Here is a 24,141-nt window from a genome sequence, read left to right as displayed (position 1 = left end):
TTTCCAAAATTTGCCTCTTGAAACCTAGTGGTTGATGGGCACTTTTTTTTTGATTAGCAGTTCTAATTATGAGATAATTAAATTCTTGGTCATAAAATCTACATCATGGTGATTATTGTTAATAAACTTCTATACATTAAAGCAGCTAAAAGAGCATGTCTTAAAGGTTCTCATTACAAGAAAAATATTTTGATTACATGTTGATGTACATTAACTAGATAGCTTATCAGAATTTTTCATAATATATAGATACATAGGATATCTTATAATCTACTTCTCCCTTTGGGAGAAACTGGAAAGCTACTGAGAGTTTCCTGCCCACATGAGAGAGCCTCACAAGCTTCCCATGGTGCATTCATATGCCAAAGCCAGTAACAAGCTGGGTCTCATTCTCATTCTCCTGACCCTGAAAGAGCCTCCAATGTGGCACCATTGGGAAGGCCGAATAGAGAGAGGCTTCTAAAATCACAGGGATAGGACAAATGGAGAGGTTGCTGAGACTGCTCAAGAAATTCGACGATCAATGGGATGATGATGATGATGATGATGATGATGATGATGATGATGATGATGATAGATATCAAATAATTGTTAAATCTCCAAAACTAATATGATGTTATATCAATTTAAAATCTATGAATAGCATAAATTAGAAAACTCATATACTATTCATAATTGTGTTTAATAATGGTAAACTTCTATATACAGATGGATGGTTTCATGTGCTTCTATTGAACAACTTATGGATAGACAATGGGAAAGAAAAAGCCCTTGGCTTCATTGCTGAAGCACAGACTTTGGGGTCAGTGCAGGATGAAACTTCACAGACAGTCTCTCCAAGGAGTGATTACAGGAAGTGATCTAATGATTCTCTCAGAGTCAGAGGACTCCAATCTCAGAGAGACATACTTGTAGGTAACTGGGAATTATGAATAGTTATAGGCAGGCATTATAGAAAAGGAGAAAGAAGTATCCATCAAAGCTCTTCAGGAGACCTTCAGGAGTCAGTGCAGGAGCCCTGTAGAAGAGAGAGTGATGAGCATAGTGCACCCTGAGGAAGGGAACCTCTTTCCTCCCCTTAGAGAAATCAGATTGAGAAAGCTGAGGGACATGTCACATGGTCTTCACCCACCATGACATCTGAGTTAAGATCAAATCATCTAAACGGTACTAACAGATCTGCTCAGATGTGTGGGAAGCAGAGAAGTTGTTATCTTACTGAAGATTATGAATATTTCAATTTTTTTTTAAATCAAACTACAACACAACTTTTCCCCACTTCTAGTAGCCTCTTTCACTTTCTTTTAGTTGGAGACATACCCAACAGTTTTCAATGCTTACTCCTAGAGCTCTGCTCAGGATCACACCCAGCTAAACTCAGGAATTAATAGGATACTAGAAATACAAACCAGGTTATTAGCATGCAAAGTATGGACTCTACTCTCTATACTATCTCTCCACCTCAAAATTCACTCATTTTTAATTACACAAAGGAAGTAGCCACCAATATGAGCGATATTGTAGGCAAAATCCTGATATCCAAGCTGTATCTCTGACTGCAAGCTTAGAAGAAAGAACCCAGCAATATCCTGTCCTCTTTTGAGGGAACAAGCTCAGGAATTTCTACAAAAACTAAATATATATGTCACAACTTGAGATTACTCACACCATTTCCTCCTTTACTATTTCTTTTCCAAAACCTAGAATGAGTCAGAGCAAAAAAAAGAGTACCTGTTGGCGAAGGCCCATGAGTTCCTACAAAAGGAAGTTATAGAGAGAAAAGTTACATTACTCAAGTAGAGTTTCTCATTTACCCCAACCAGAAGTGAAGTTTGGAACATATTGGATTTTCATTCTTCCCTAGCCATCTGCTACAAGAACTTAACTACCAGAAACTAAATCTCCCACCATAACCCCCATCCAAGGAGTAAAACTGCCACTAGAAGTCAATGTTCCAACCTTTGCTTTTTCTTTCCTTTTTTAATTATTATTAAGTTTCCATTATTTGCAAAGTTATTTATAGTAGATTTCAGGCATACCATATTCCCACACCAATTCACCCACCAGAGTCAACTGCCCTCCACCAATGTCCCCAGGTTCGCTCCCACTCAGGAGCCTGTCACAGAGACAGGCACAGTTTCAACTTTGGTGGTTGTAATATGGATCTCCTGCTTACAGTATTGTTGACACTATAGCTTACATATACCACACCCCTATGTGAGGGTAGGTAACAGGAGCTGAGCCTTATTAAAAAACATTTTATAAAGACTCCACTGAGACTATGGAGAGTGGAAAAGTCCTAGAACATACTCTACATGTTACATGGTTACCTTTAACTATTCAAATCAGACTCCAAAGTCTCCAGCAAGGCTGTTCTGACTCATTTCACCACCAGCATGGCCACCTTCCTTTCATAGTCAGGAGAAAAATGGCCAAATCTGGAGGCAGAGTCTCCATGCATAGACAGATTGATGCATAGCTTGTTATTCACATTTTCCAGGAGTAACTTACCTTTCTTGTTCTTGTGACGGATGAAGAGGCCCAGTCCAAGGAAGATCAACCCCAGCATAAATCCTCCAATGCCACTCAGCATCTTGCTCCAGGCAGATTCAGACTGGGCTCCTAGGGAGCAAAGCCCGAGTGTCAGCATTTTCCCCACACCTCATGAAGTCCTCAGCTAAGGATCTAGAGTCTAACTTGAGATACAAAAGAAGAGGTGTCAGAAGAACCTTGCTTTTCATTTGCAACACTCCCTAAAAGATGGAATGCCCCCCTAATAACTTCTTAGATATAGTGAGCTCATGAGAGAAGAATTGGGGATGGATTCTAGCTCCCTGGTGTTCCTTAGACACTAAGGCCCCAGTCACCAACTCTAATAATCAATGGTTCAGAACTATCAGAGACTGGTTCTGGGGCCACAATACGTGGAGTAATCTCCCTACTACCTGGAAAGAAAATGACAACACAGTTATTCTGATGCTCTTGTAATCAAGTTTCCTGTGACTTCCATCCAACTCACTAATGATGCCTGAAACAGAAAATCAACACAGACCCAGCATGTGGGGACCCGGACTATTTCTCCGAACTGCATGGGGGCACTGGAACTGGGCAGATCCATCCTGGCTTCCAGCCTGCCACTAACCTGGAAGTCACCCCTCAACCTGCTCTTGGTGCCATCTTGCCCCACTCAGCAGTGAAGAATCCTGGCCAGCAGGTGCCGCAACACAGAAGAATGCTCTGGGCCCCAAACTGAGCCGATATCACCAGGGTGCCCCAGAGGAATCAGGTTCTATCTCCCCACCTTCTCCAGATGGAATCCCAGCAACCATGAGCGTCTACAAACATGGCTCTGGTATGTAGGGACCAGGACTATTTCTCCAAACTATGCGGTCGCTTATGCAGCCATGTGATCTTTCCTGGTATGTAAAGTTAGCAATGGAAAATAGATGATCTAGCATCTGCCCCTAGAAGGCAGGCTTGGATGGTGGTGGGAATATCCAAGCAAAATGTAATGCCCAAAACTATAGAGAGTATCTGAACAATTGTCTGCCGTAGAGGCAGAGTAAGGACTGAAATAGAAAAGGAGGGAATAATGGGGATAATGGTGGTAGAAGGTTTGCACTGTTGGAGGGATGGGTGGTCAATCAATGTATTGCTGAATATCAAACATGTGGCTTTGGGCAGAAATGTGCCCAGAATATGCATTAGGTTTCTGATGCCAAACCACTCCAGGTAGGAATGGGTTTCATGCCTTGGCCTGTTTCCCCTGGAGGCTTAGTCGCCATTGCCATCTTTCAGAAACCTAGAGACACCCAGGGAGTGGTCCACAGTGACAAAGTAGGTGGGGCATTATGGGATGGGGGCGGCACAGGCATTTACTCTCAGCCCCTACAAGACCCCTAGTTGCTGCCCATGAACGAGCCCTCTGGCTGTTGACGAGCTGCTTATTGGCCATGATCCCAGAGTTTAGAAACAAAGCATGGAACCAAGTGGCCTTTGGAATATATGCATCCGGACTGTGCATTAGGTTCCCGGCTCCAGACCACCCTAGGTGGGAATGGGTTTCATGCCTTGACCTGTTTCCCCAGGTAGTTTGGTCACCACTGCCATCTTCCAGAGGCCTACGGACAGCCAGGCAGGAGCTAGTGATGAGGAATGTGGGGCCTTATGGGATCAGGGCGGAGCCGGCTCTTTTGTCCCCCCCACCCCTTTTCAAGACCCCGAGTTGCCGCCCACAAACGAGCACTCTGGCTGCTGATCGAGCTGTTTATCAGCCATGATCCTAGTACTCAGAACAAAGTTCGGAACACAGCAACTTTTGGCAGAAATCACTCTAGATTTAATTATTAAAACTTCAAAATTCCAAAATAGTGCAGCCTCAATAGCAGCAGCACATCATCATATGCAATTCATAATCAGCAATAGAAAACAAAATATCTAATGTTGCCTTTTCAGCAGATCTGACTGTTGGAGTAAAATCCTTAATAATAATGGTGGGTTTTGTGTCAAATTGTTGAATGTAATCAAAGTAGAGAGAGTAATGTGGAAATAATATGCCACACAGGTGGATGGTGTGGGATGGGAGGATACTGGGGTTTTTGGTGGTGAAAAATATGCACTGGTGAAGGGTCAGGTGTTTCATCATTGTATGACCAAGACTTAAACCGAAAACTCTGTAATTGCTCTCAAGTTGTTTCAATAAAAGTAATAAATAAATAAATAAATAAATAAATAAATAAATAAATAAATAAATAAATAAAAAATCAACATAGGCTCCAATCACCATCATAGAAAAGGTCCAGCTTTGTGACTGACTTCAGAGACACACTGGCAGCTGACTTATTCCAGGTAGATACAGCCTCCCCATGGTGCAGATCCCTAGAGCCTTAATGGCGTGTTGGCAGAGAGTGTCCCCACCATGCCAAGCCCAGTGCTCCACCCATTCTAGCCAGTTTCCACTACCACAAGAGAAACAACCCAGCTTCACAACTGATCTCAAAGATATGCCAGTAGACACTGGAGTTCCAAAGCTCCTGAAGCATGTTGCCACCTACCATGTGACATGTTCAAACTTCACAGAATTGACAAAAATTACATAGGGAAATTGTATAGAAGCCCATTGAGCTCAGTGAGTGAAACCAATCAGACAGAAAGCTCAACTAGCACCTACCAGCTCAGGAAATCCTCAGGTTATGACTCTAACAGCACCGTTATGAGGTATGAGTTGTAACTATCAATAGAAAGCAAAGTGTTTTATGCCTGCTAATGGAAGCGATTTGTGAGGTGGGTGGGAAGCTGGGAACATCGGTGGAAGCAACAGCACATTGATTGTGGTGCTGGTTTGGAATATTGAATACCTGAAAGAACTATATTGTGAACAAGTTTGTAAATTATAAACAGTGTTTAAAATTAAGTTGCATATAAAAAAGAAATAAAAAATAAAAATAAACTAGGTTAGAAGCTCTGCCCACTAAATTGAGAGGCCCATAGTGACAGGAAACAAACTGTCCCTTACGCCACTCCACTGTGATAGGGGTCTCGAGGCTGAGGTGCTCCACTTGGCAGGTGTAGACATCTCCACGCTGGGAGGTCATTTCCAGCATCACCATGATCTGGAAGCTCCAGTCCCCATTCCTAATAAGTGGGGTGGATACAACTCCTGCTGTCTCCTCCTGTTCATTCCGGAACCACTGAACATTGACTTGGCCTGGATAGAAATCTGTCACCAAACAGACGAGCAGGTTGTGGTGGTTTAAAGCCTCTGTCCTGGAAGGGTAGACGGTCACCTTAGGTTGTGCTGAGAAAAGCAACAGACATAAAAACACATACTGAGACAGAGACCAGGCAGCAAAACATTCCAAGGGGCTGAGTCCTTCCTTCGTACCAAAGTTAAACGAAACCTAGGTTCCAAATCTTTGATTAGTTCAAGCTTAGTCAACTTTGTTAGATTCAATAAACACATCAGGTAGTTTACAGTGCCAAGAGACAGAGTTTCTCTGATGGTACTAATAGATTAAAAAAATAGCACTTTTAAATGATATATTTGAAAATTCATAGGTCATATGATAATAATTTATGATAAACATGAACTTCTTTTCCTTTGCATCAGGACCAATTCTAGTAACTAGAATGAACAGTTGTGACAGTCCCAGTGCTCCTCCAAGTAGAGAGGACAATAGCAATTTTGACTTTCTCCTACTGCTATGAGACTTTCAACACTCTTATTACCTCAGGAATAGTGACATAACCTGAGAATTAATAATAGGTACATAGTGGTTAGCATCATATAGAGAAGTATAAAGCTAAATCCCTCCGATTACATAATATTTTAATGCAAAGAGGAGCCAGTTTTTAAATATAAATGGACATTTCTTTTTTCTTAATGTAGGAGAACTATTATTTATTCAGCCCCTCATTAAGCTGAGGAAAGCAGGGATGAACTCCACATTACTTTTTAAAATATTTTAATTGAATATCCATGAGGTAGATTATTACAAAGCTGTTCATAACTGGGTTTCAGTTATACGATTATCCTGCACCCATCCCTCCACCAGTACACATTTTCCACCACATCTCCCCTGTTTCCTTTCCACTATACCCCAACATCTCACAAACCATCCCCAGCTTCCCTCTATGGGAGGCAATTTCCTTCTTACTCTCTGTCTTATCCTTTTCTGCATTATGTTTTTCAATATAGGTTTTCAAAACATGTTTGTTCAGGGCACTCAATATTTCTATGGGGATGTTAAAATTGGAGTATATTTTTAACTTTGTGGTAGCTTTAGATGTGTGTATGAGACTGCTGAGGTTTCAAAAGTATAGGGACGTGGGTGAGGTAGTCCATCCCAACTCTGAGAAAACCTGGAGATTTCAGTCGCAAAACCCACATGCCCATCAGCAGATTATATTTCGGTGAGGTCTTTCCTGAGATACTGGAGTCAGGCCAATGGTATGACTGTGATTTTGGATTATACAAGCAAGCAGCTGCCGGAGTCTCTGCATGGGCTGGCACCAGGCTGACCTGCACCCCTCTGATTTACCCCAGTCTGTTCAGCATGTGCAGGTCCAAGATTAACTGTGGCTTTTGCTCTCTTTTCAAGATTTTTTTACGGATCTCTGAAGCTAAGCCAGTAGTAGAGCTTACATGGTAAAAGAGTACTGTATTGGGGCCGGAGCAACAGTACAGCGGGTAGGGCATTTCCTTTGCACGCGGCTGACCTGGGTTCGATCCCTGGGATCCCATATGGTCCCCCAAGCACTGCCAGGAGTAATTCCTGAGTGCAAAGCCAGCAGTAACCCCTGAGAATCTCTGGGTGTGACCCAAAAAGCAAACAAATATATATATATATATATATACATATATATATATATAGTACTATATTGTACTGTCCTCCCTTTGTTCGTTGATTTGCTTGAGCGGGCACCAGTAACGTCTCCATTGTGAGACTTGTTGTTAACTGTTTTTGGCATATCGAATATACCACCGGGATCTTGCCAGGTTCTGCCATGCAGGCAGGATACTCTCGGTAGCTTTCTGGGATTTCTAAGAGGGACAAGGAATCAAACCCAGTCCCGCTGCATGCAAGGCAAATATCCTACCCGCTGTGCTATCGCTCCCACGCTATGATCATATAGTGGTTAGTACAGGGTAAAATAGGTAAACAAACAAACAAACCTCTCAGTATCTGTATTGCAAACCATAATGTCCAAAAGGGTAAAAGGGAAGAGAAATAGAGAGACAGAGAGAGAGAGACAGAGAGTCAGAGAGACGGGGGGAGAGTGACTGCTGTGAGAGGTGGAGGGGGCAGGGGGCAGGAGAGAAACTGGGGAATTTGGTGGTTGAAAATGTACACTGGTGGAGGGATGGGTATTGGAACATTGTATCACTAAAACTGGCCCATCATAAACAGCTTTGTATCTCATGGTGATTCAATTTTAAAAAACAGGATTTCTTATTTTGCAGTCAGACATTACCATCATGAATGTTTTCAGTAAAACTATATTTTGAGATTTTTGAGAGGCTACTTTGGTTACTGAGAACATAATATGAGCATGGAAGTATAAGTAGGATGTAACACTATTAGAGGCAGCTGGCGATCATAGCACCCCAACTGAGTAGCAAAATTTTAAATTAGGCTTTCACTGTAATTTTTTTCTGATTCTTAGTCTGACTAGAATTGTAGCAAGGCATATGGATTTATAAATTTTTTTTCTTTACAGATTTGGGTAAAAAATAAAGTAGGGCACCCATTAGAGAAAAACATGAACTACTCAAAAGAATAGAAATAAACATTTAAGTACTGTTTACATGAGGATGTAGTCAGAAGAAAGCAAAGGAGGAAAAACAGCTTAAAGTTAGTTGAACTTGTGCTGAAAACAACCATTAATCTGTGAACTTTCAGATTCGTGAAAGTATTATTTTTCACCCATCAACATTGAATAATAGGGAATAGACTGAAAGGGGTGGAAGGGGGAAAGACTCTGCCCTCTGCTGCCCTCTGGTGGCCCTTATGCTGTAACAGCACTTCAAAGATCAATTCCTGTTTTTAGGCACAGACCATACACGGTTTCCGGTAAGAACTGGCTTTGAGGAGATTTTGTCTCCACCACAGATGGCGGAAAGAACTTAATGACTTTTTATTTTTTTCTCGGTGAGAAATTGGCTTAAATTCCTCATTAAATTCCTCATTAAAACTGTTTCTCGCCCAAGAGCATCGTCAGAGCCGGGCAGCTCCGGGTCGGCCTGCGGGAGGGTTCCCGGCTGCGGGAGCGAGTCCCCTAAGGCCCCCGGGCCCGCCTCTCCCCGCGGACACGCTCCTGCCGGTCCCCTCGGGCTCCGCGCGGGTCCGGGTGCGCCCCCCGCCCGACCCCCGGCCGAGACTCGCGCCCGCGGCCGCGCCCTGCGCTCACCTCGCTGGCTCGAGGCCAAGGGGGCGTCCATCTCATAATTGTGTCTGCACAATGTGTCCACCTCGGCCCGATGCTGCTCCAGTAATTCCTCCTGTGAGTTCCAGGTCTCGGCATCTGGCTCCCCGTGCTCGGTCACAGCCACGAAGTTCCCCACGTCGCTGTCGAAGCGCACGAACTCCTCGCGGTTGTAGATGTATCTGGCCACGGCCCGCACCCGCTGCGTCCCGTTGGTGAAGTAGCACAGGAATTTACTCTGGAACAGGACAGTCCCTGCGGGAATCACCGCAAGTCACGCCCGGGCGGGGACCCACAGGCCGGGCGGGCCACTCCGGGCCGCAGGTGGCGGATGGGATCCGAACCCTGAACCCAGCCCGAGCCCGCGAGCCCGCCCGGACGGGAACCTGCTCCCGACACCCGCAGACCCCCGGCCCCGGCGCCTCTTTCCCGGACTCCAGGCCTGCCCAGAGGTGTCCTGGGCCGACTTGGGGTGGGGGTTGGGGGAAAGCTTGTCTGGGACAGTCCTGGGACCCGCGAGTGTAAGGAGGGAGAAGCACTGACGGTCTGGGCCCCTGGGGTTAGAGAAAGGGACCTCGACGGAACATTCGTTTCACCCCAGGACCCCAGGAACCTCAGACACAAGGAGCCACCTGAGCGCGACGCGCAAGAAAATGACCAGCAATGTAAAATTAATCCCGTCCCTTTCCTGACAAGGATGTTTCCCTGGTTCCTGGCAAGGGGCTCCCTTCGCATCTCTCCTCAGCCAGAGCGCCACCGGTTTCTGTCAGAGTAGAAAGGGTTGCACAGCCAGAGGCTTAGGAAGGATTATTTTCTTTTTGAAAAGAACACAAGATTCCTGATCAGATCAATTGGATTCCGATTAAACTGTGCTAATTACGAGCTTGTGTAGATTAATTTGAATAAACTCTCCATAAGTATAATTGTATAAAAAATGTCACATCTCGGGACTCTCGAACTCTGCCTCTTTCTCGCACCCTCCCCCCACCTCCTTTTTTTTTTTTTTTTTTTTTGTTCTCTGCAAGTCTCAGGGACAGGAGGAGGGGCGCCATGGCGCCATGTGTGGGAGGATTGCTTCAGTTCCACAAACTTGCACGGATTTGGGTTACAACTTTGGCCCGTGGCTTGGCCCTGGTTCCCTCCGAATTGCTGCAAATTCGCCATTGTTCCCGGGCTGCTGGCAAAGTTGGAGCCGGAATTTCTTTTCACCCGGGAGCTGGCGGTGTCGAAGCCTCTGCAATGAACCCCGTGAATGCTACTGCTCTCTACATTTCTGCGAGCCGCCTCGTGCTCAACTACGACCCCGGAGACCCCAAGGCGTTTACCGAGATTAACAGGCTCCTGCCTTGCTTCCGACAGTCCCTCTCGTGCTGCGTTTGCGGACATTTGCTGCAAGATCCCATTGCACCCACCAACTCCACCTGCCAACATTATGTCTGCAAAACTTGCAAAGGCAAGAAAATGATGATGAAACCGTCCTGTAGTTGGTGCAAAGACTATGAGCAGTTTGAGGAAAATAAGCAGTTAAGAATCCTAGTGAATTGCTACAAAAAACTATGTGAATATATAACACAGACTACATTGGCACGGGATATAATAGAAGCAGTCGACTGTTCTTCTGATATTTTGGCTTTGCTTAATGATGGATCATTGTTTTGTGAGGAGACAGAAAAACCCTCAGATTCATCCTTTACTCTGTGTTTGACACATTCCCCTTTACCTTCAACCTCAGAACCCACAACTGATCCTCAAGCTAGTTTATCTCCAATATCAGAAAGCACTCTCAGCATTGTTATTGGCAGTTCTGTTATCAATGGTTTGCCTACTTATAATGGGCTTTCAATAGATAGATTTGGTATAAATATTCCTTCACCTGAACATTCAAATACGATTGATGTATGTAACACTGTTGACATAAAAACTGAGGATCTATCTGACAGCCTGCCACCTGTCTGTGATACAGTAGCCACTGACTTGTGCTCTACAGGCATTGATATCTGCAGCTTCAGTGAAGATATAAAACCTGGTGACTCTCTGTTACTGAGTGTGGAGGAAGTACTCCGGAGTTTTGAAACTGTTTCAAATACAGAGGTCTGTTGTCCTAATTTGCAGCCCAATTTGGAAGCCACTGTATCCAATGGACCTTTTCTGCAGCTTTCTTCTCAGTCTCTTAGCCATAACGTTTTTATGTCCACCAGTCCTGCACTTCATGGGTTATCATGTACAGCAGCAACACCGAAGGTAGCAAAATTGAATAGAAAACGATCCAGATCAGAAAGTGACAGTGAGAAAGTTCAACCACTTCCAATTTCTACCATTATTCGAGGCCCAACATTAGGGGCATCTGCTCCTGTGACAGTGAAACGTGAGAGCAAAATTTCTCTTCAGCCTATAGCAACTGTTCCCAATGGAGGCACAACACCCAAGATCAGCAAAACTGTACTTTTGTCGACTAAAAGCATGAAAAAGAGTCATGAACATGGATCTAAGAAATCTCATTCTAAAACCAAGCCAGCTATTCTTAAAAAGATCAAAACAGTAAAGGAGAAGATTCCTAGCCATCATTTTATGCCAGGAAGTCCTACCAAGACTGTGTACAAAAAACCCCAGGAAAAGAAAGGGTGTAAATGTGGGCGTGCTACTCAAAATCCAAGTGTTCTTACATGCCACGGCCAACGCTGCCCTTGCTACTCTAATCACAAAGCCTGCTTAGATTGTATATGTCGTGGCTGCCAAAACTCCTATATGGCCAATGGGGAGAAGAAGCTGGAGGCATTTGCTGTGCCAGAAAAGGCTTTAGAGCAGACCAGGCTCACTTTGGGCATTAATGTGACTAGCATTGCTGTGCGTAATGCTAGTACCAGCACCAGTGTAATTAATGTCACAGGGTCCCCAGCAACGACGTTTTTAGCTGCCAGTACACATGACGACGAAAGTTTGGATGAAGCTATAGACATGAGATTCGACTGTTAATTCAGTGGGTCTTTAAACCTACCTCTGGCAGGGAAAATAGCTACAGTTTTACGGCAGCTATGGTTTTGTTGGTTTAACTTGCCGGAGCTCCTGCATATAGATCACTTGCATCAAGTGTTTTCATTGCTAAGTTATATGTGTTAGTGTCGGGGAAATAGTTTGCAGATAATGGAGGAGTAACCCTACAACTATATGTCCTTAGTTCTTACAGAACCTCATAGTTTGAGAACAAATGCTGATGCAACTGATTTATACAAAATGAACTTTGGCAGGAAAATAACATTAACCTCATTGTTTATGGTCATGCTTTGTGCATAATCAAAGTTTATGATTAAATGTAAGAAGTGGTATCTAGTCAGTCCATAAAGATTGTGCAAAGTTTTGTGGAAAAGTAGCCATTACTTTTCATTTACTGTTTGGGAAACTCAGTGTTGCCTTAGGATGCCATTGATGTTTCTCTTGTTGAAAAGCTGATGTGTCCAGCACAACCTTTGTGCTGACTTAATACCATTTCCGATAATGAAAATTGGCTACTGGTGTATGTAGCAGTTCTTAAATCAGCAGTATTATGAAAGAAAATTTGCCCCTCATTAGAATGTTGAAGAAATCTGTCTTTTTAAAAGTGAATAGACTGAAATTCTGTCAGACTGCAAATGTCTAACTCTTTATGCTACACAACTCTTCTGAGTTTATTCTAGGGGACAAATTCAAAATCCTTCGCTTTGAGCAATGTTCTAATTAAATGAAGTGGAGAAGAGCAGTTTTATTCTGAAGGTAATTAGACTGTAGATGACATTAACATTATTAAAATCTTTTAATTAGAAATTGGGATTTAAAATTATTTGGAATAATGCCCCGATATGTATCCAGATTTATGCATTATACGTATTGCCATTGGCCATTTTGATTTTTTAAAAATTTCCTTGAATAGTTTGCCACTTTATTTTGAATATGCTCCCCCTTATTTTTTAGGGTGCTATTCTTATGAAGGCTTTTTATAGAAGCCTAATAAAAAATGTTTTTTTATGAAGCCTGTGCATTTGGGTAGGTTTGAAGCTAGGAAGATTTTCTTTAGAATTCTCTTTTGCATGTAAAGCACAAACTGTTTCAGTTTCAGTGCGCTTCTTCCTATGGGGAAGACAAGTGAGTCACATTCTGTTAAAGGGAAATCTAGTCAGTTGCTTGAAAGAGCACAGTCCACACAAAACAAGGGCTGACTAGGTTGGAAAGAAATGACCTTATGATTTAAGAGTTGCTGCTTTGACAGTGCTTAAAGAAAAATACTGCTGGAAAAGATACAATTTCTACTACGTTCACCATCTCATGAGATCTGGCATATGTTGAAGTTATGTTTTGATTTGGCACACAGCATGTTCAATGATGGTTACTCGCCTAATACAAGACATGGAGAAGAAACCGTTGGACACGGAGCAGATGACACCTCCTTCTGTTTTGTAGTGTATCCTGGTGTCATTTTCTGTGAATGTGGTCAGGTAGAGTTGTTTTTGTTGTTGTTGTTGGGCTTTTTTTTTCTGTCTTTTTTGTGGGGTGGGGGTGGGCTAAAGCCATAGGAAGAAAAATGTGATGTATGTGTCCAGTATGTACTATTTTGTTTTTTTGTTTTGCAAGAAGTGTTGAACTATTTTTGATAACAAGAGTAAATGGTGGAAAATGAAAAAAAGTCACATCTACACATGGAGAGTTAGAAAAAATTGAAAACTAATTTGTATCACAAAATATCACAAAATATGAGATTAACATTAACACTATCGTAAAAATAAGTTAGACAGGTAAAATTATTTTAAAATATGGGACTGGGGGCTGAGGTGCTTCCCTTGCATACCACCAGCATCGGATTGATGCCTGTAACCACATATGGTCCCTCAGGGGTCAGTTCTGAGCACAGTGCCAAAAATAATCCCTGAATACTGCTTGGTGCAGCCCAAAACAAAACAAAACAAAATTTTGTAGCGATTTACATACTCTATGGCAAATGAAAATGATTATTTTTAATTAAATAATAATAAAGTAATAGCAATTATATATAGGTGTAGTCTTGAGAATATTTTTATACACTTATAATTCAGTTACATGGACACATTAGTGTCAAAGCATATGATATTGCCATACAAAGTTACTGCACCCTGTTACCTGGAAAGTGTCCACAACTCTCCACTACTGTTCTTATGTTCCCTCTACCCAGGTCATTATTATCTCCCACTCCTGTTTCTTGAGGTTGTTTTTTTTTTCATCAGTATTGCAGTCCTTGGTAAAGGGTGCATCATTGTTCAATATTTTTTTTCTTGGATTATCTCACTATATTTCACAGATGAGTGCAATTATCCAGTACTTGTCATTTTCCTTCTGACTTACTTCACTCAGCATAATACGTTTTAATTCTCTCCACATTGCAGAGTACTGCATGATTTTATCTGTTCTCAGAGTTGCATAGTATTCCATTAATGTACTTTTTTGATAAAGAGGAAGGGTAAGCATATGTACTACTTTCAGTCATATTTTCCTGATATTTATGAGGCATATTTTAAAGCATGTTCAGTTCAAATAATTTTTATTATATTATTTTGCCTCCTGTATGTTGTGTTTTTTTACTTTTATGATACATTTAAAATTTTTCTCGTGTATCTTTGAAATTATGTGATATAATTACAAAATTACAGTGATACATAAATACCTCTCGGAGAGCCCAGAAAGCTACTGAGAGTATCCTGCCTGCATGGGCAGAGCCTGGCAAGCTACCCGTGGTGTATTCTATATGCCAAAGACAGGAAAGATAGGTCTCATTCCCCTGACCCTGAAAGAGCCTCCAATCGTTGGGAAAGACAAGTAAGGAGAGGCTGCTAAAATCTCAGGGCTGAGATGAATACAGATGTGACTGGTGCCCGCTTGAGAAAATCAACAAAAAACGGGATGACAGTGATACAGTGAATTTGTATCAAGATATTAATGCTGTCTAAAATGGTTTCTCAGCATGTATTATTTTCCTTCTTTGCATTCTCCTTTCTCCAAATTTAGTCCATTGTCAGTTCAAGTCTCTGAATCTCACTCAATTCCCTCTTTGACCACAAAATTCCAAATACTCCAAAGTCCCTAACGGGGGTCAAGTACACTCAGATACCTTGAGTTTGCTTCCATGGGCCCTGCACTCAGTCAAAAATGCAAAGCCCCTTTCCTCAGCACCTGAGGCTACTGCTACCTTGTATTTTCCCAACCTAAAATCCCAGAGTTTAGTTCAAGAAAGGTGTAGGGGAACCCTAAAATCACACATCCTACTGTGTGTTCTCTGAAGTGAATCATTGGTTTAAAAAAAATAACCCATCTTATCCTGTATTTGCTGGCAGTGAACACTCCCAAGTGGTCCTGTCTGCTCTCATGAACAGCTCCAGATTCAAATCTGTGAAATGAGGACTGTCCTCACCTTGCCATTAAAATAAGAATGTAAGACAGCTCTCTTTTCCAAAAAGGAAATTTGTGAAGAAAGATTGTATCCTAAGATCAAAAATTCACCCCTCAAACCCAAAGGCCCCTCATCACCTTTCCCCCAAGGCAGTAACTATGGGGTCTACACTTACCTTGAGTGTCTCTGCCCTCAGTCACCAGAGTGCTCCACACCACTAGAATCACTATCACAGCCACTATCCCCAGGCCTCTAGGGATACACAGAGTCATTTTCCAACACAAAATCTGGGAACAAAAGAAAAACTTATTTTAGTCAACACAGCTCACACCTAATGAAACTGTATCGACTTCAAAGAATTAAAACACCTATGAAGACTTTCCTGCACCATAGGATTGGAGGATACTTAGCTAAGGAACCAATCAGCACTGGAGTCAAAACACCTCATTTGTCTCTAGGCAGACATGCTTTCCAACAGTGCCCAATCCAGTACCAGCAATGGTGCTTCAGCTTTGTATTTGTCTTCAGCAAATCACACCATTCAAAATAAAGATTTTCTATCAGTGATAGATGATTTAAAGAATGAATACATTAGAGGTTTAAGGCACCAAAAAAAATAATTCAAGCATATAGTTTTGTGCTATTTATTTAAAAACCTATTTTTTTGATAAGAGAAGCAAACAAGGATCATAATTCAGGAGGAAAACAATATTGTGACAGAAATGTTCACCTCCATTTCTTAGACACTCTAAGAAAACTTAAGTTGTGAGAAGAGCTGAGTTTTTAGAAGAAAATGGTTTAAGTAGCTGTTTTCTCAGCAATGTGTTTTGTAAGAGTTAAATTATTGAATCTCTTTTTGACTCAAGCAACTGTGAATTAGCGATCATGTTTCATGCATTTTTATACCTAGATATTTATGTATGAAAAGAGCAATATAACTTGTTTCATAATGCAAGATTTCGTCATGTGTATCACGTTAATATGGGCAGCAAGAAATCAGCAAAAACAAGAAATCAGAAAAAACAATGAACACCTAACCTGGCCGACAAGTGATTCATGATGCAGAAACTCTATTACATTCCTGTTTTGTAAATGAAAGTATTTGAAAACTCAGTTGGCTTTACTTCTGTTAGCTCTTCATCATTGTAAATCTTACCAAGTCATAAAGCAGCTTCATCTGTTGTGAGCAGAGGCACAACCCAGAAACTGTTCATGTTTGTTTTGAAGAAACAAAAGATGTAGAGAAACAGTTCCTGGCTCTGAATAGTGCTAATGAAGATACAAAGTTTTAAGTTTCACATTGCACTGTGCCAACACCAAGTACCCAATAACATATTATCAATTTTTAAAAATAATGCAATTATTGGACTGGGTACAGTATACTTGCCTTCAATCCCCTGTACCCTATCTGGTCCCCTATGTTCTTCCAGGAGTGATCCCTGAGTACACATTCAGAAGTAAGTGCTCTGAGCACTGCTGAGTGTGGCCCCCTAAAAATAATGATAATAATATAATAATGCATCAATTTCCTTTTGACCAAGATCACAGAGCTAGATGGTTTTAAAGTGATTGGATCAATCCTTGGCAAGAAATAGTATTTACTATTTATTGTCTTATTTGAGACAATAAATATCTCCCTCTTCCTTTTCCTACCCCTCTTCTGTGCTTTAGTTCCTTCTCTTAAAATAGAGGACAGGGAAGCATTTTCCTAGGAGTTGAAGTTTAAATTACAGATCCAGATGCATAAATCTACTATGCAATAATTTTAAATCAGCTTTTAAACATAATTATTAAACATAAAAAGCACACTCCTAACTCATTAAACACAGGACTTTTTTGACATAACTTTTTAAAATGTGATACAATTTATGAAAGTAAAATTCATCCATTTAAAGTAATACGTTTTGACAAATACTAACATCACCACCACAAACAACATATGAAACATATCCATATCCATGTCCAGGGACTCAACTGTGGTTGATTCCGACCATTGACTGTCCTCCAGGGGCTAGGAGGACTGGTCAATGGTTGGAATTAACTACAGTGGAGGGGGGCAGAGGGCAGGTAAGATAGAGAAGAGACCAGTGTGACAATAATAGTGGGAAATGATCACTCTGCACAAGAACTGAGTATTAAAAGTAGACAAAGGCATATACCTGATAACCTTTCAGTATCTGTATTGCAAACCACAATGCCCAAAAGGTGAGAGAGAGGTTGGGGGAGGGGGATATGAGATGTGATGAGAGGAAAACTGAGGACGCTGGTGCTAGGAAATGGGTATTGGAACACAGTATGACTAAAACCTAATAACAAACAATTTTTAAGTGTCTATCTCACAGAGATTCAATAAAAAAAGTTTTAAAAAATGTACCCCATAACTGTCGAATATAAGATTGATATATACTGAATGTTATGCTAACAAAATTTATTGGAATACTCAAATAAATAAATAAATTTGAGTGATGAAAGGGAAATAATGTATAATCAGATAGAATGTAACAGAAGAAAGAAAACAGGGGAAAGAAAGAAAATTGATGGTAGAGACTGATGACTCCAACTAGAGACAGAACTTTACTCAATCAGATACCAGGATCCTAAAAAAGATTTTAAGGAGGAAAATAGATAGTACTTTAGATAACAAGCTTTATTTTCAATTTGAAATGTTATATACATGTGAATTGATTGCTGCTGTTTAATATTTGTTGTAAAAAACTAAGGCATGCTGAGGGGCGTGTGCACACTCGGACTCTCCGGGAAAGCACACAGAACCCCACCACATATAGTGAACAAAGATAGCCATCTGAAAATTCAAGTGCAATCCAGACCTTTCAGGTAAAGATTTTAAAATGGAAATGAAAAGGATGTTTAAGGAGCTCAAAGAAACAATGGAAGAGACCATGAATAAAACACAAGAGGTTGTGAGACCAGAAGTGAGGAAACTCCAAGCAGAACTAAAAGAATTTGGTACATGAAATGAAAAATTCACTGGAAGCTTTCGGCAAACAGTCACAGTCGCTGAGGACAAAATCAGTGAGCTACAAGATGAGATGCAGATAACCTCCAGAACACGGAAGGATATGGGAAAGGATTCAGACAAAATGGATACAAGAGAACTGTGGTGGGGCTAGAGTGATAGCACAGCGGGAAGAGCATTTGCCTTGCACATCGCTGACCCAGGTTCGATTCCCAGTAACCTTATGATCACCCAAGCACCGCCAGTAGTAATTCCTGAGTTCAGAGCCAGGGGTACCCCCTGTGCAACACCGCGTGTGACCCCCCCCAAAAAAAAACAAGAGAGAACTGTGGGATGAATTCAAAGTAACAACATAAGAATCATCAGGGTGTCAAAAGATAACCCAAATGAAGAAGTAACAAAGATATCATTGCTATGAGGTTCCCAGAGTTGAAGAATGCATGTATCCAGATCCAGGAAGCCCAAAGGGTATCAAGTAAGAGAGATCCAAATAAAATGACCCCAAGACACACCTAAACCAAAATGATGAAAACCATAGATAGAGGTAGAATATTAAAAACAGCAAGATTAAAGTAATAACTTACATGCAAAGGAGCATCAATAGGATTTGCCAAAGGTCTACCAAATGAAGCTCTTCTAGGTCAAAGACAATGACAGAATATAGTGGAGGGCAGGCATCAATTAAACAATGAAAGTGACAACTCACTAAGAATACTGTACCCTGACTATTTCTCATTCAGACTTGAAGGAACATTACACAACCTCAGAGATAAACAATAGGTCAGGAACTTCATAGGCTCAAAAATCATCTTTACAAGAACCAGAGAGGCTACTGTAAGACAAGATGCATCTAACAAGTACATTAAACTGCTACAGAAATATTACTCAAAACTCAATTATAATACTCTTACTCAATGTCAATGGCTTAAATTCACCAACTACAAGACAGAGTGACAACATGAATTAGAAAATTAAATCCAATATTCCACTGCCTACAAAAACCACACTGGGCAATAAGGGCAAAGACTCAATGGTTAGAAGACAATATTTCAATAGAACAACCCCCACAAAAAGACTAGGATGACCACACTAATATCAGACAAAATTGACTTGAGGACTAAAACTAATATAAGAGACAGAGAGGGTCTTTTTTAATGATTAAGGTAATAATAATACATATGTGTGTAAGAGCTCACACTCCTAAACATACATATACCTAAGGAAGGACCAGTGAAATACTTAAAACAACTGCTGATAGACTAAAAGGAATACATTGATAGAAACAAAATTAATAGTTGGAGACCAGTGCCGCTCTACCACCACGTCTAGGTCAAGTAGACTAAAACTCAGCAAGGAAACATTGGATATGAAGGAAGAAATGGAAGAGAGGGGCTTACTAGACATTTATAGGACTTTTAATCCCTAAAAAGCCAAATACACATGTGACATTCTCCATGATAGACCACATGCTAAGCCAGAAAACATACCTCTATAGAATCAAGAGTATATAAATCATATCAATTATTTTCTCAGACCATGAAGCTCTAAAAATAGAAGATAACAACAAACATAAATTAATAAAGAATTCAAAAACCTAAAAACTAAACAGCTTATTACTGAACAACCAGTGGGTCAGAGAGGAAATTAAAAGATTCACAGAAACAAATAGGAATGAGGAGAGTTACTAGAACCTGTGTGATACAGCAAAAATGGTATTAAGGATAACTATACAAGCATTTTTCTGGAAGGAAGAAAGGTCTACATAAATAAGCTAACTGCACAGCTTAAGAAACTGGAAAACAATGAACAAAAGGAGCCCAAAGTAGGCAGGTGAAGGAAATAATTAAATTTAGAGCAAAAATTAATGAATTATTCAGAAGATTAACAAAACCAAGAGCTAGTTCTTTGATAGATGGCAAGACTCACCTAGAAAGAGAGTAAACCCTAATTAACAAATTAGAAATGAAAAGAGAACATCACAACTAACGTCGGAGAAATTCAAAGTATCACCAAGGATTACTTTGAAAATCTGTATGCCACTGAACAAGAAAGCTAGGAGAAATGGATAAATTTTTGGACTCATCATCTCCCAAGGCTGAACCAAGAAGATGTGGAATACCTGAACAGCTCTATTGCTATTGAGAAAATTAAGATGGTAATCAAAATTCTCCCCAAAAATGAAGCCCAAGTCCAGATGGATTCCACTAGAGAGTTCTTTCAAACTTTAAAAGAAGAGCTACTGCCAACACTTTTCAGATTCTTTCGGGAAATTAAGGAAACAGAAACATTCCAAAACAATTTCATTGAAGTACACATTACCTTTGAAATCAAAAGCAGACAGAACAAAAAAGGAGAATTACAGACCTATATTCCTAACACACATAGATGTAAATATCCTCAACAAAATATTAGCAGCAAATCAAATCCAATAACGTCAAAATTTTTATTCACCACAACCAAACGGGATTTCTCCCTGGGATGCATGAATGGGTTCAACAAATCAATCAATGTAATGTACTTTTTCAATACAGAAAAAAATTATATCATATCAATAGATGTGGAGAAAGTATTTGGCAAGATCCACTACCCATTCATGATAAAAAAAAAACTCAATAAAATGGGAATTGAAGGAACTTCTCTCAATATAGTCAAGGTTGTTTACCACAGCTCACAGAAGACATTATACTGGATGGGGAAAACTAAGTCTTTTTCCTAATATCAGACCAGACAACCTTGCCACTTTCACTGCTTTTATTCAACATAGTATTGGAAGAACTTGCTATAGCAATTATGAAAGAAAAAATGTATTAAAGGCATCCAGATAGGAAAGGAAGAGCTTACGTTCTCATTATTTGCAGATAACATGAGAGCATATCTAGAAAACACTAAAGATTACACAAAAAAGCCCCGCTAGTCACAATAGGTTTGTGTAAGTAAAGTAATAGGCTACAAAATTAGCACACAGAAGACATGAATCTTTCATAAATGCAAATAATGAAACAGAGAGGTATATTTTAAAATCTCGTTCACAATTGTGCCTCAGAAAATCAAATATCTAAGAATCATCTAAACTAAAGAGGCAAAAGACCTATATAAAGAAAACTACAAAACATGTCTTAAAATAAAAAAGGGCGGGGCTGGAGCGATAGCACAGGGGGTAGGGCATTTGCCAACCTGGATTCGATTCCCAGCATCCCATATGGTCCCCTGGGCACCGCCAGGGGTAATTCCAGAGTGCAGATCCAAGAGTGACCCCTGTGCATCGCCGGGTGTGACCCAAAAAGAAAAAGTAAATAAATAAAAATTTTTTAAATAAATAAGTAAATAAATAAAATAAGAAAGGTCACAAAGAAATGAAAATATATACCCTACTTACCCTATTCATGGATTGGGAGGATTAACATCATCAAAATAGCAATACTTGCCAAAGCATTATACAGATTCAGTACAGTCCCTATAAAGATACCCATAACATTTTTCAAATAAATTGATCAAACACTTCCTGAAATTCATATAGATCTATCAGCCCTCCCCCCAAAATATCAAAGTAAGCCTCAAGAAAAAGAAGATTGGAGGCATCAGACTATACTAAAAAGTGGTATCACTATATCACTGTCATCCCATTGTTCATCGACTTACTAGAGCGGGAGCCAGTAACTTCTCCTTTTGTCCCAGCCCTGAGATTTTAGCAGCTTCTTCTTACTCGTCTTTCCCAACGCTGCCCTATTGGAGGCTTTTCCAGGGTCACGGGAATGAGACCCTTTATTGTTACTGTTTTTGGCATATAGAATAAGCCACTGATATCTTGCCAGGCTCTGCCTTGCGGGCGGGATACTCTCGGTAGCTTGCCAGGTTCTCCGAGAGTATGATTTGTTGCCTACTGTCTGAACCCCATCAAATGTGGTGCGATAATTAGGGAAAATGGGTAGGGAGTATCTTATGCTGTTTGAGAGTTGGTGGCTGATGCAGGTAGGAGAGTGTCAGCCCTAGGCAAGGGGCTCAAAGACGCTCTGCCCCAGTGTCAGAGATGAGCAGGCAGAGGCAAAGCAGTCGGGGAGATTGGTCAGGGAGAGTGGTCAGGGAGAGTGGCGGGCTGAGAGCTGGCTGTTGGGTCTCTAGCTCCCGGCTCATACTCAGAATCCTGGTACTTCTCCCGTGTTTCCCAAGCTCTGCCCAGTCTCTCAGCTCAAAAGGTTCTTGAGATTTAGCAAGGTCCGGCCACTTGCCTGTGTCCACGCAGCATCCTTGGGCTTCTGACTCCCTTGACTGACACAAACAGAGGGTGGAGGGAGTGATGGGAAAGGAGAAATAGAAAAAAATTTTTTTTTCTTTTATTGCTCTTTCACAGCTGCTTCTCCCAGAAGGGAGCATAAAATGAGGCCCCAATAACCATGCCACCGGATTCCACTCTAGGCTGTTTTTACTCGGGACATCCCAGAGGGGGGCAGGTGAGAGCCCTCCCTGCCACAAGGGACCCAGCCCCAGCAGTGATCCTCCACTACCCAAGCGCTGTCATGCTACAGGCCACTTTCCACAAGCTCTGGTGAACCTCACATATGGTGAACATATTCCTGGACCACAAAAGCAGACACACAACACATCCCCATTGTTATGCATACTAAGTAAGGTCAAAGTATTTACTTCTTCTGAGATGCTTTCATCATTATCTTATTCAAATATCCTTCCAAATGACTTCCACTTCTCTACCTGGCTAGAGAATTATTTTTGTGATTAACTTCTATTTGGGGATTAAAAATCATATAGTGGGGACCAGAGCGATATTACAGCAGGTAGGGTATTTGCCTTGCATGTGGACAACCTGGGTTCGACCCCCACGGCATTCCATATGGTCCCCCTGAGCAATGCAAGGGGTAATTTCTGAGTGCAGAGCCAGGTGAGCATCGCCAGGTGTGACCCAAAAAGCAAAAGATAAATTTATTAATTAAAATGTTATATATATGTCATATATACATGTATATAATAATAAGCCCCTGTCTTCCATTTCTTCCTTCATATCCAATATTTCCTTGCTGAGTTTTAGTCTGAAAATGGCCCAGTAATAATTTCTTTAACTATTGCCTCAAAATCAGAATTTTCTTCTTTTTTTTTTATTAGTGAATCACCATGAGGTACAATTACAGTCTTACAAACTTTCATGCTTGCGTTTCAGTCATACAATGATTGAGTACCCATCCCTCCACCAGTGCCCAGTTTCTACCACCAATACACAAATCAGAATTTTCTTTCTGGTCTTTTTTTAATCTTCTGCTATTGTCTGGGGATTTTCTGCATCTCATCTTGGAGATCACTGATTTTACCTTCAGCTACTGTTACTCTATTGTTGAGGACTTCCAGTGGGTTTACTTTACCTGCCAAACTTCTTATTTCTACATTTCTTCTTATAGTTTCTTCATTTCTGCTCTCATATACTCTTGTAGTTTTGGTTGTCTGTTCCATTGTTTCTTTGTGCTCCTTAAACATCCTCAACGTTTTCTCTCTAAAAGTCCTTATCAGAGAGGTAATATGGCTTGTTATGACTGATTGAATCTTCAGAGCTATCATCTCTTCTCCCTAAGCATGGTGGATTTCTGTGCTGCTCTCCCAGTGTGAATTTTGCAGTCTGGAAATGTTTCTTGTGTTTTGTTGTGTGACCACATGATTAGAGTTAGTATGTCTTTGTATGTTCTCAGTGAAATATGAAGAGGTAATAAAAGAACTTGCTTCATAGTGACCACACATTTTTTTAAATCACCATGAGATACAGTTACAAAGCTTTCATGTTTGAGTTTCAGTCATACAACCAACACCCATCCCTCCACGTCCCCAGTCCTCCCCCATCCCACTCCTCCCC

General features: G+C 40.9%; 2 protein-coding genes across 3 annotated transcripts in view; one reads left to right on the top strand and one right to left on the bottom strand.

The window, feature by feature from the left end:
- Positions 1–676: 676 nt before the first annotated feature.
- LOC101539188 (rano class II histocompatibility antigen, A beta chain-like) overlaps positions 677–24,141 on the bottom strand; it is a 54,844-nt gene continuing 31,379 nt past the window's right edge. For both annotated transcript variants that reach the window (XM_055125568.1, XM_055125567.1), the window contains exons 2-7: positions 15,489–15,600; positions 8,911–9,180; positions 5,516–5,797; positions 2,512–2,622; positions 1,732–1,755; positions 677–1,018 (exon numbers count right to left, since the gene is read on the bottom strand). In XM_055125568.1, the coding sequence (XP_054981543.1) occupies positions 1,005–1,018; positions 1,732–1,755; positions 2,512–2,622; positions 5,516–5,797; positions 8,911–9,180; positions 15,489–15,585 (798 nt within the window). In that variant the 5' untranslated portion in view covers positions 15,586–15,600 and the 3' untranslated portion in view covers positions 677–1,004. The remainder of the gene's footprint in view (positions 1,019–1,731; positions 1,756–2,511; positions 2,623–5,515; positions 5,798–8,910; positions 9,181–15,488; positions 15,601–24,141) is intronic.
- LOC105943324 (E3 ubiquitin-protein ligase MSL2-like) lies at positions 10,015–11,898 on the top strand. The gene has a single exon (XM_055125565.1). The coding sequence runs from the start codon at positions 10,165–10,167 to the stop codon at positions 11,896–11,898; it is 1,734 nt and encodes a 577-aa protein (XP_054981540.1). The 5' UTR covers positions 10,015–10,164.

This window comes from Sorex araneus, chromosome 2 (genome assembly GCF_027595985.1).
Source record: "Sorex araneus isolate mSorAra2 chromosome 2, mSorAra2.pri, whole genome shotgun sequence".
Classification (NCBI taxonomy): Eukaryota; Metazoa; Chordata; class Mammalia; order Eulipotyphla; family Soricidae; genus Sorex; species Sorex araneus.
This window is presented reverse-complemented; position numbering and strand designations above follow the sequence as displayed.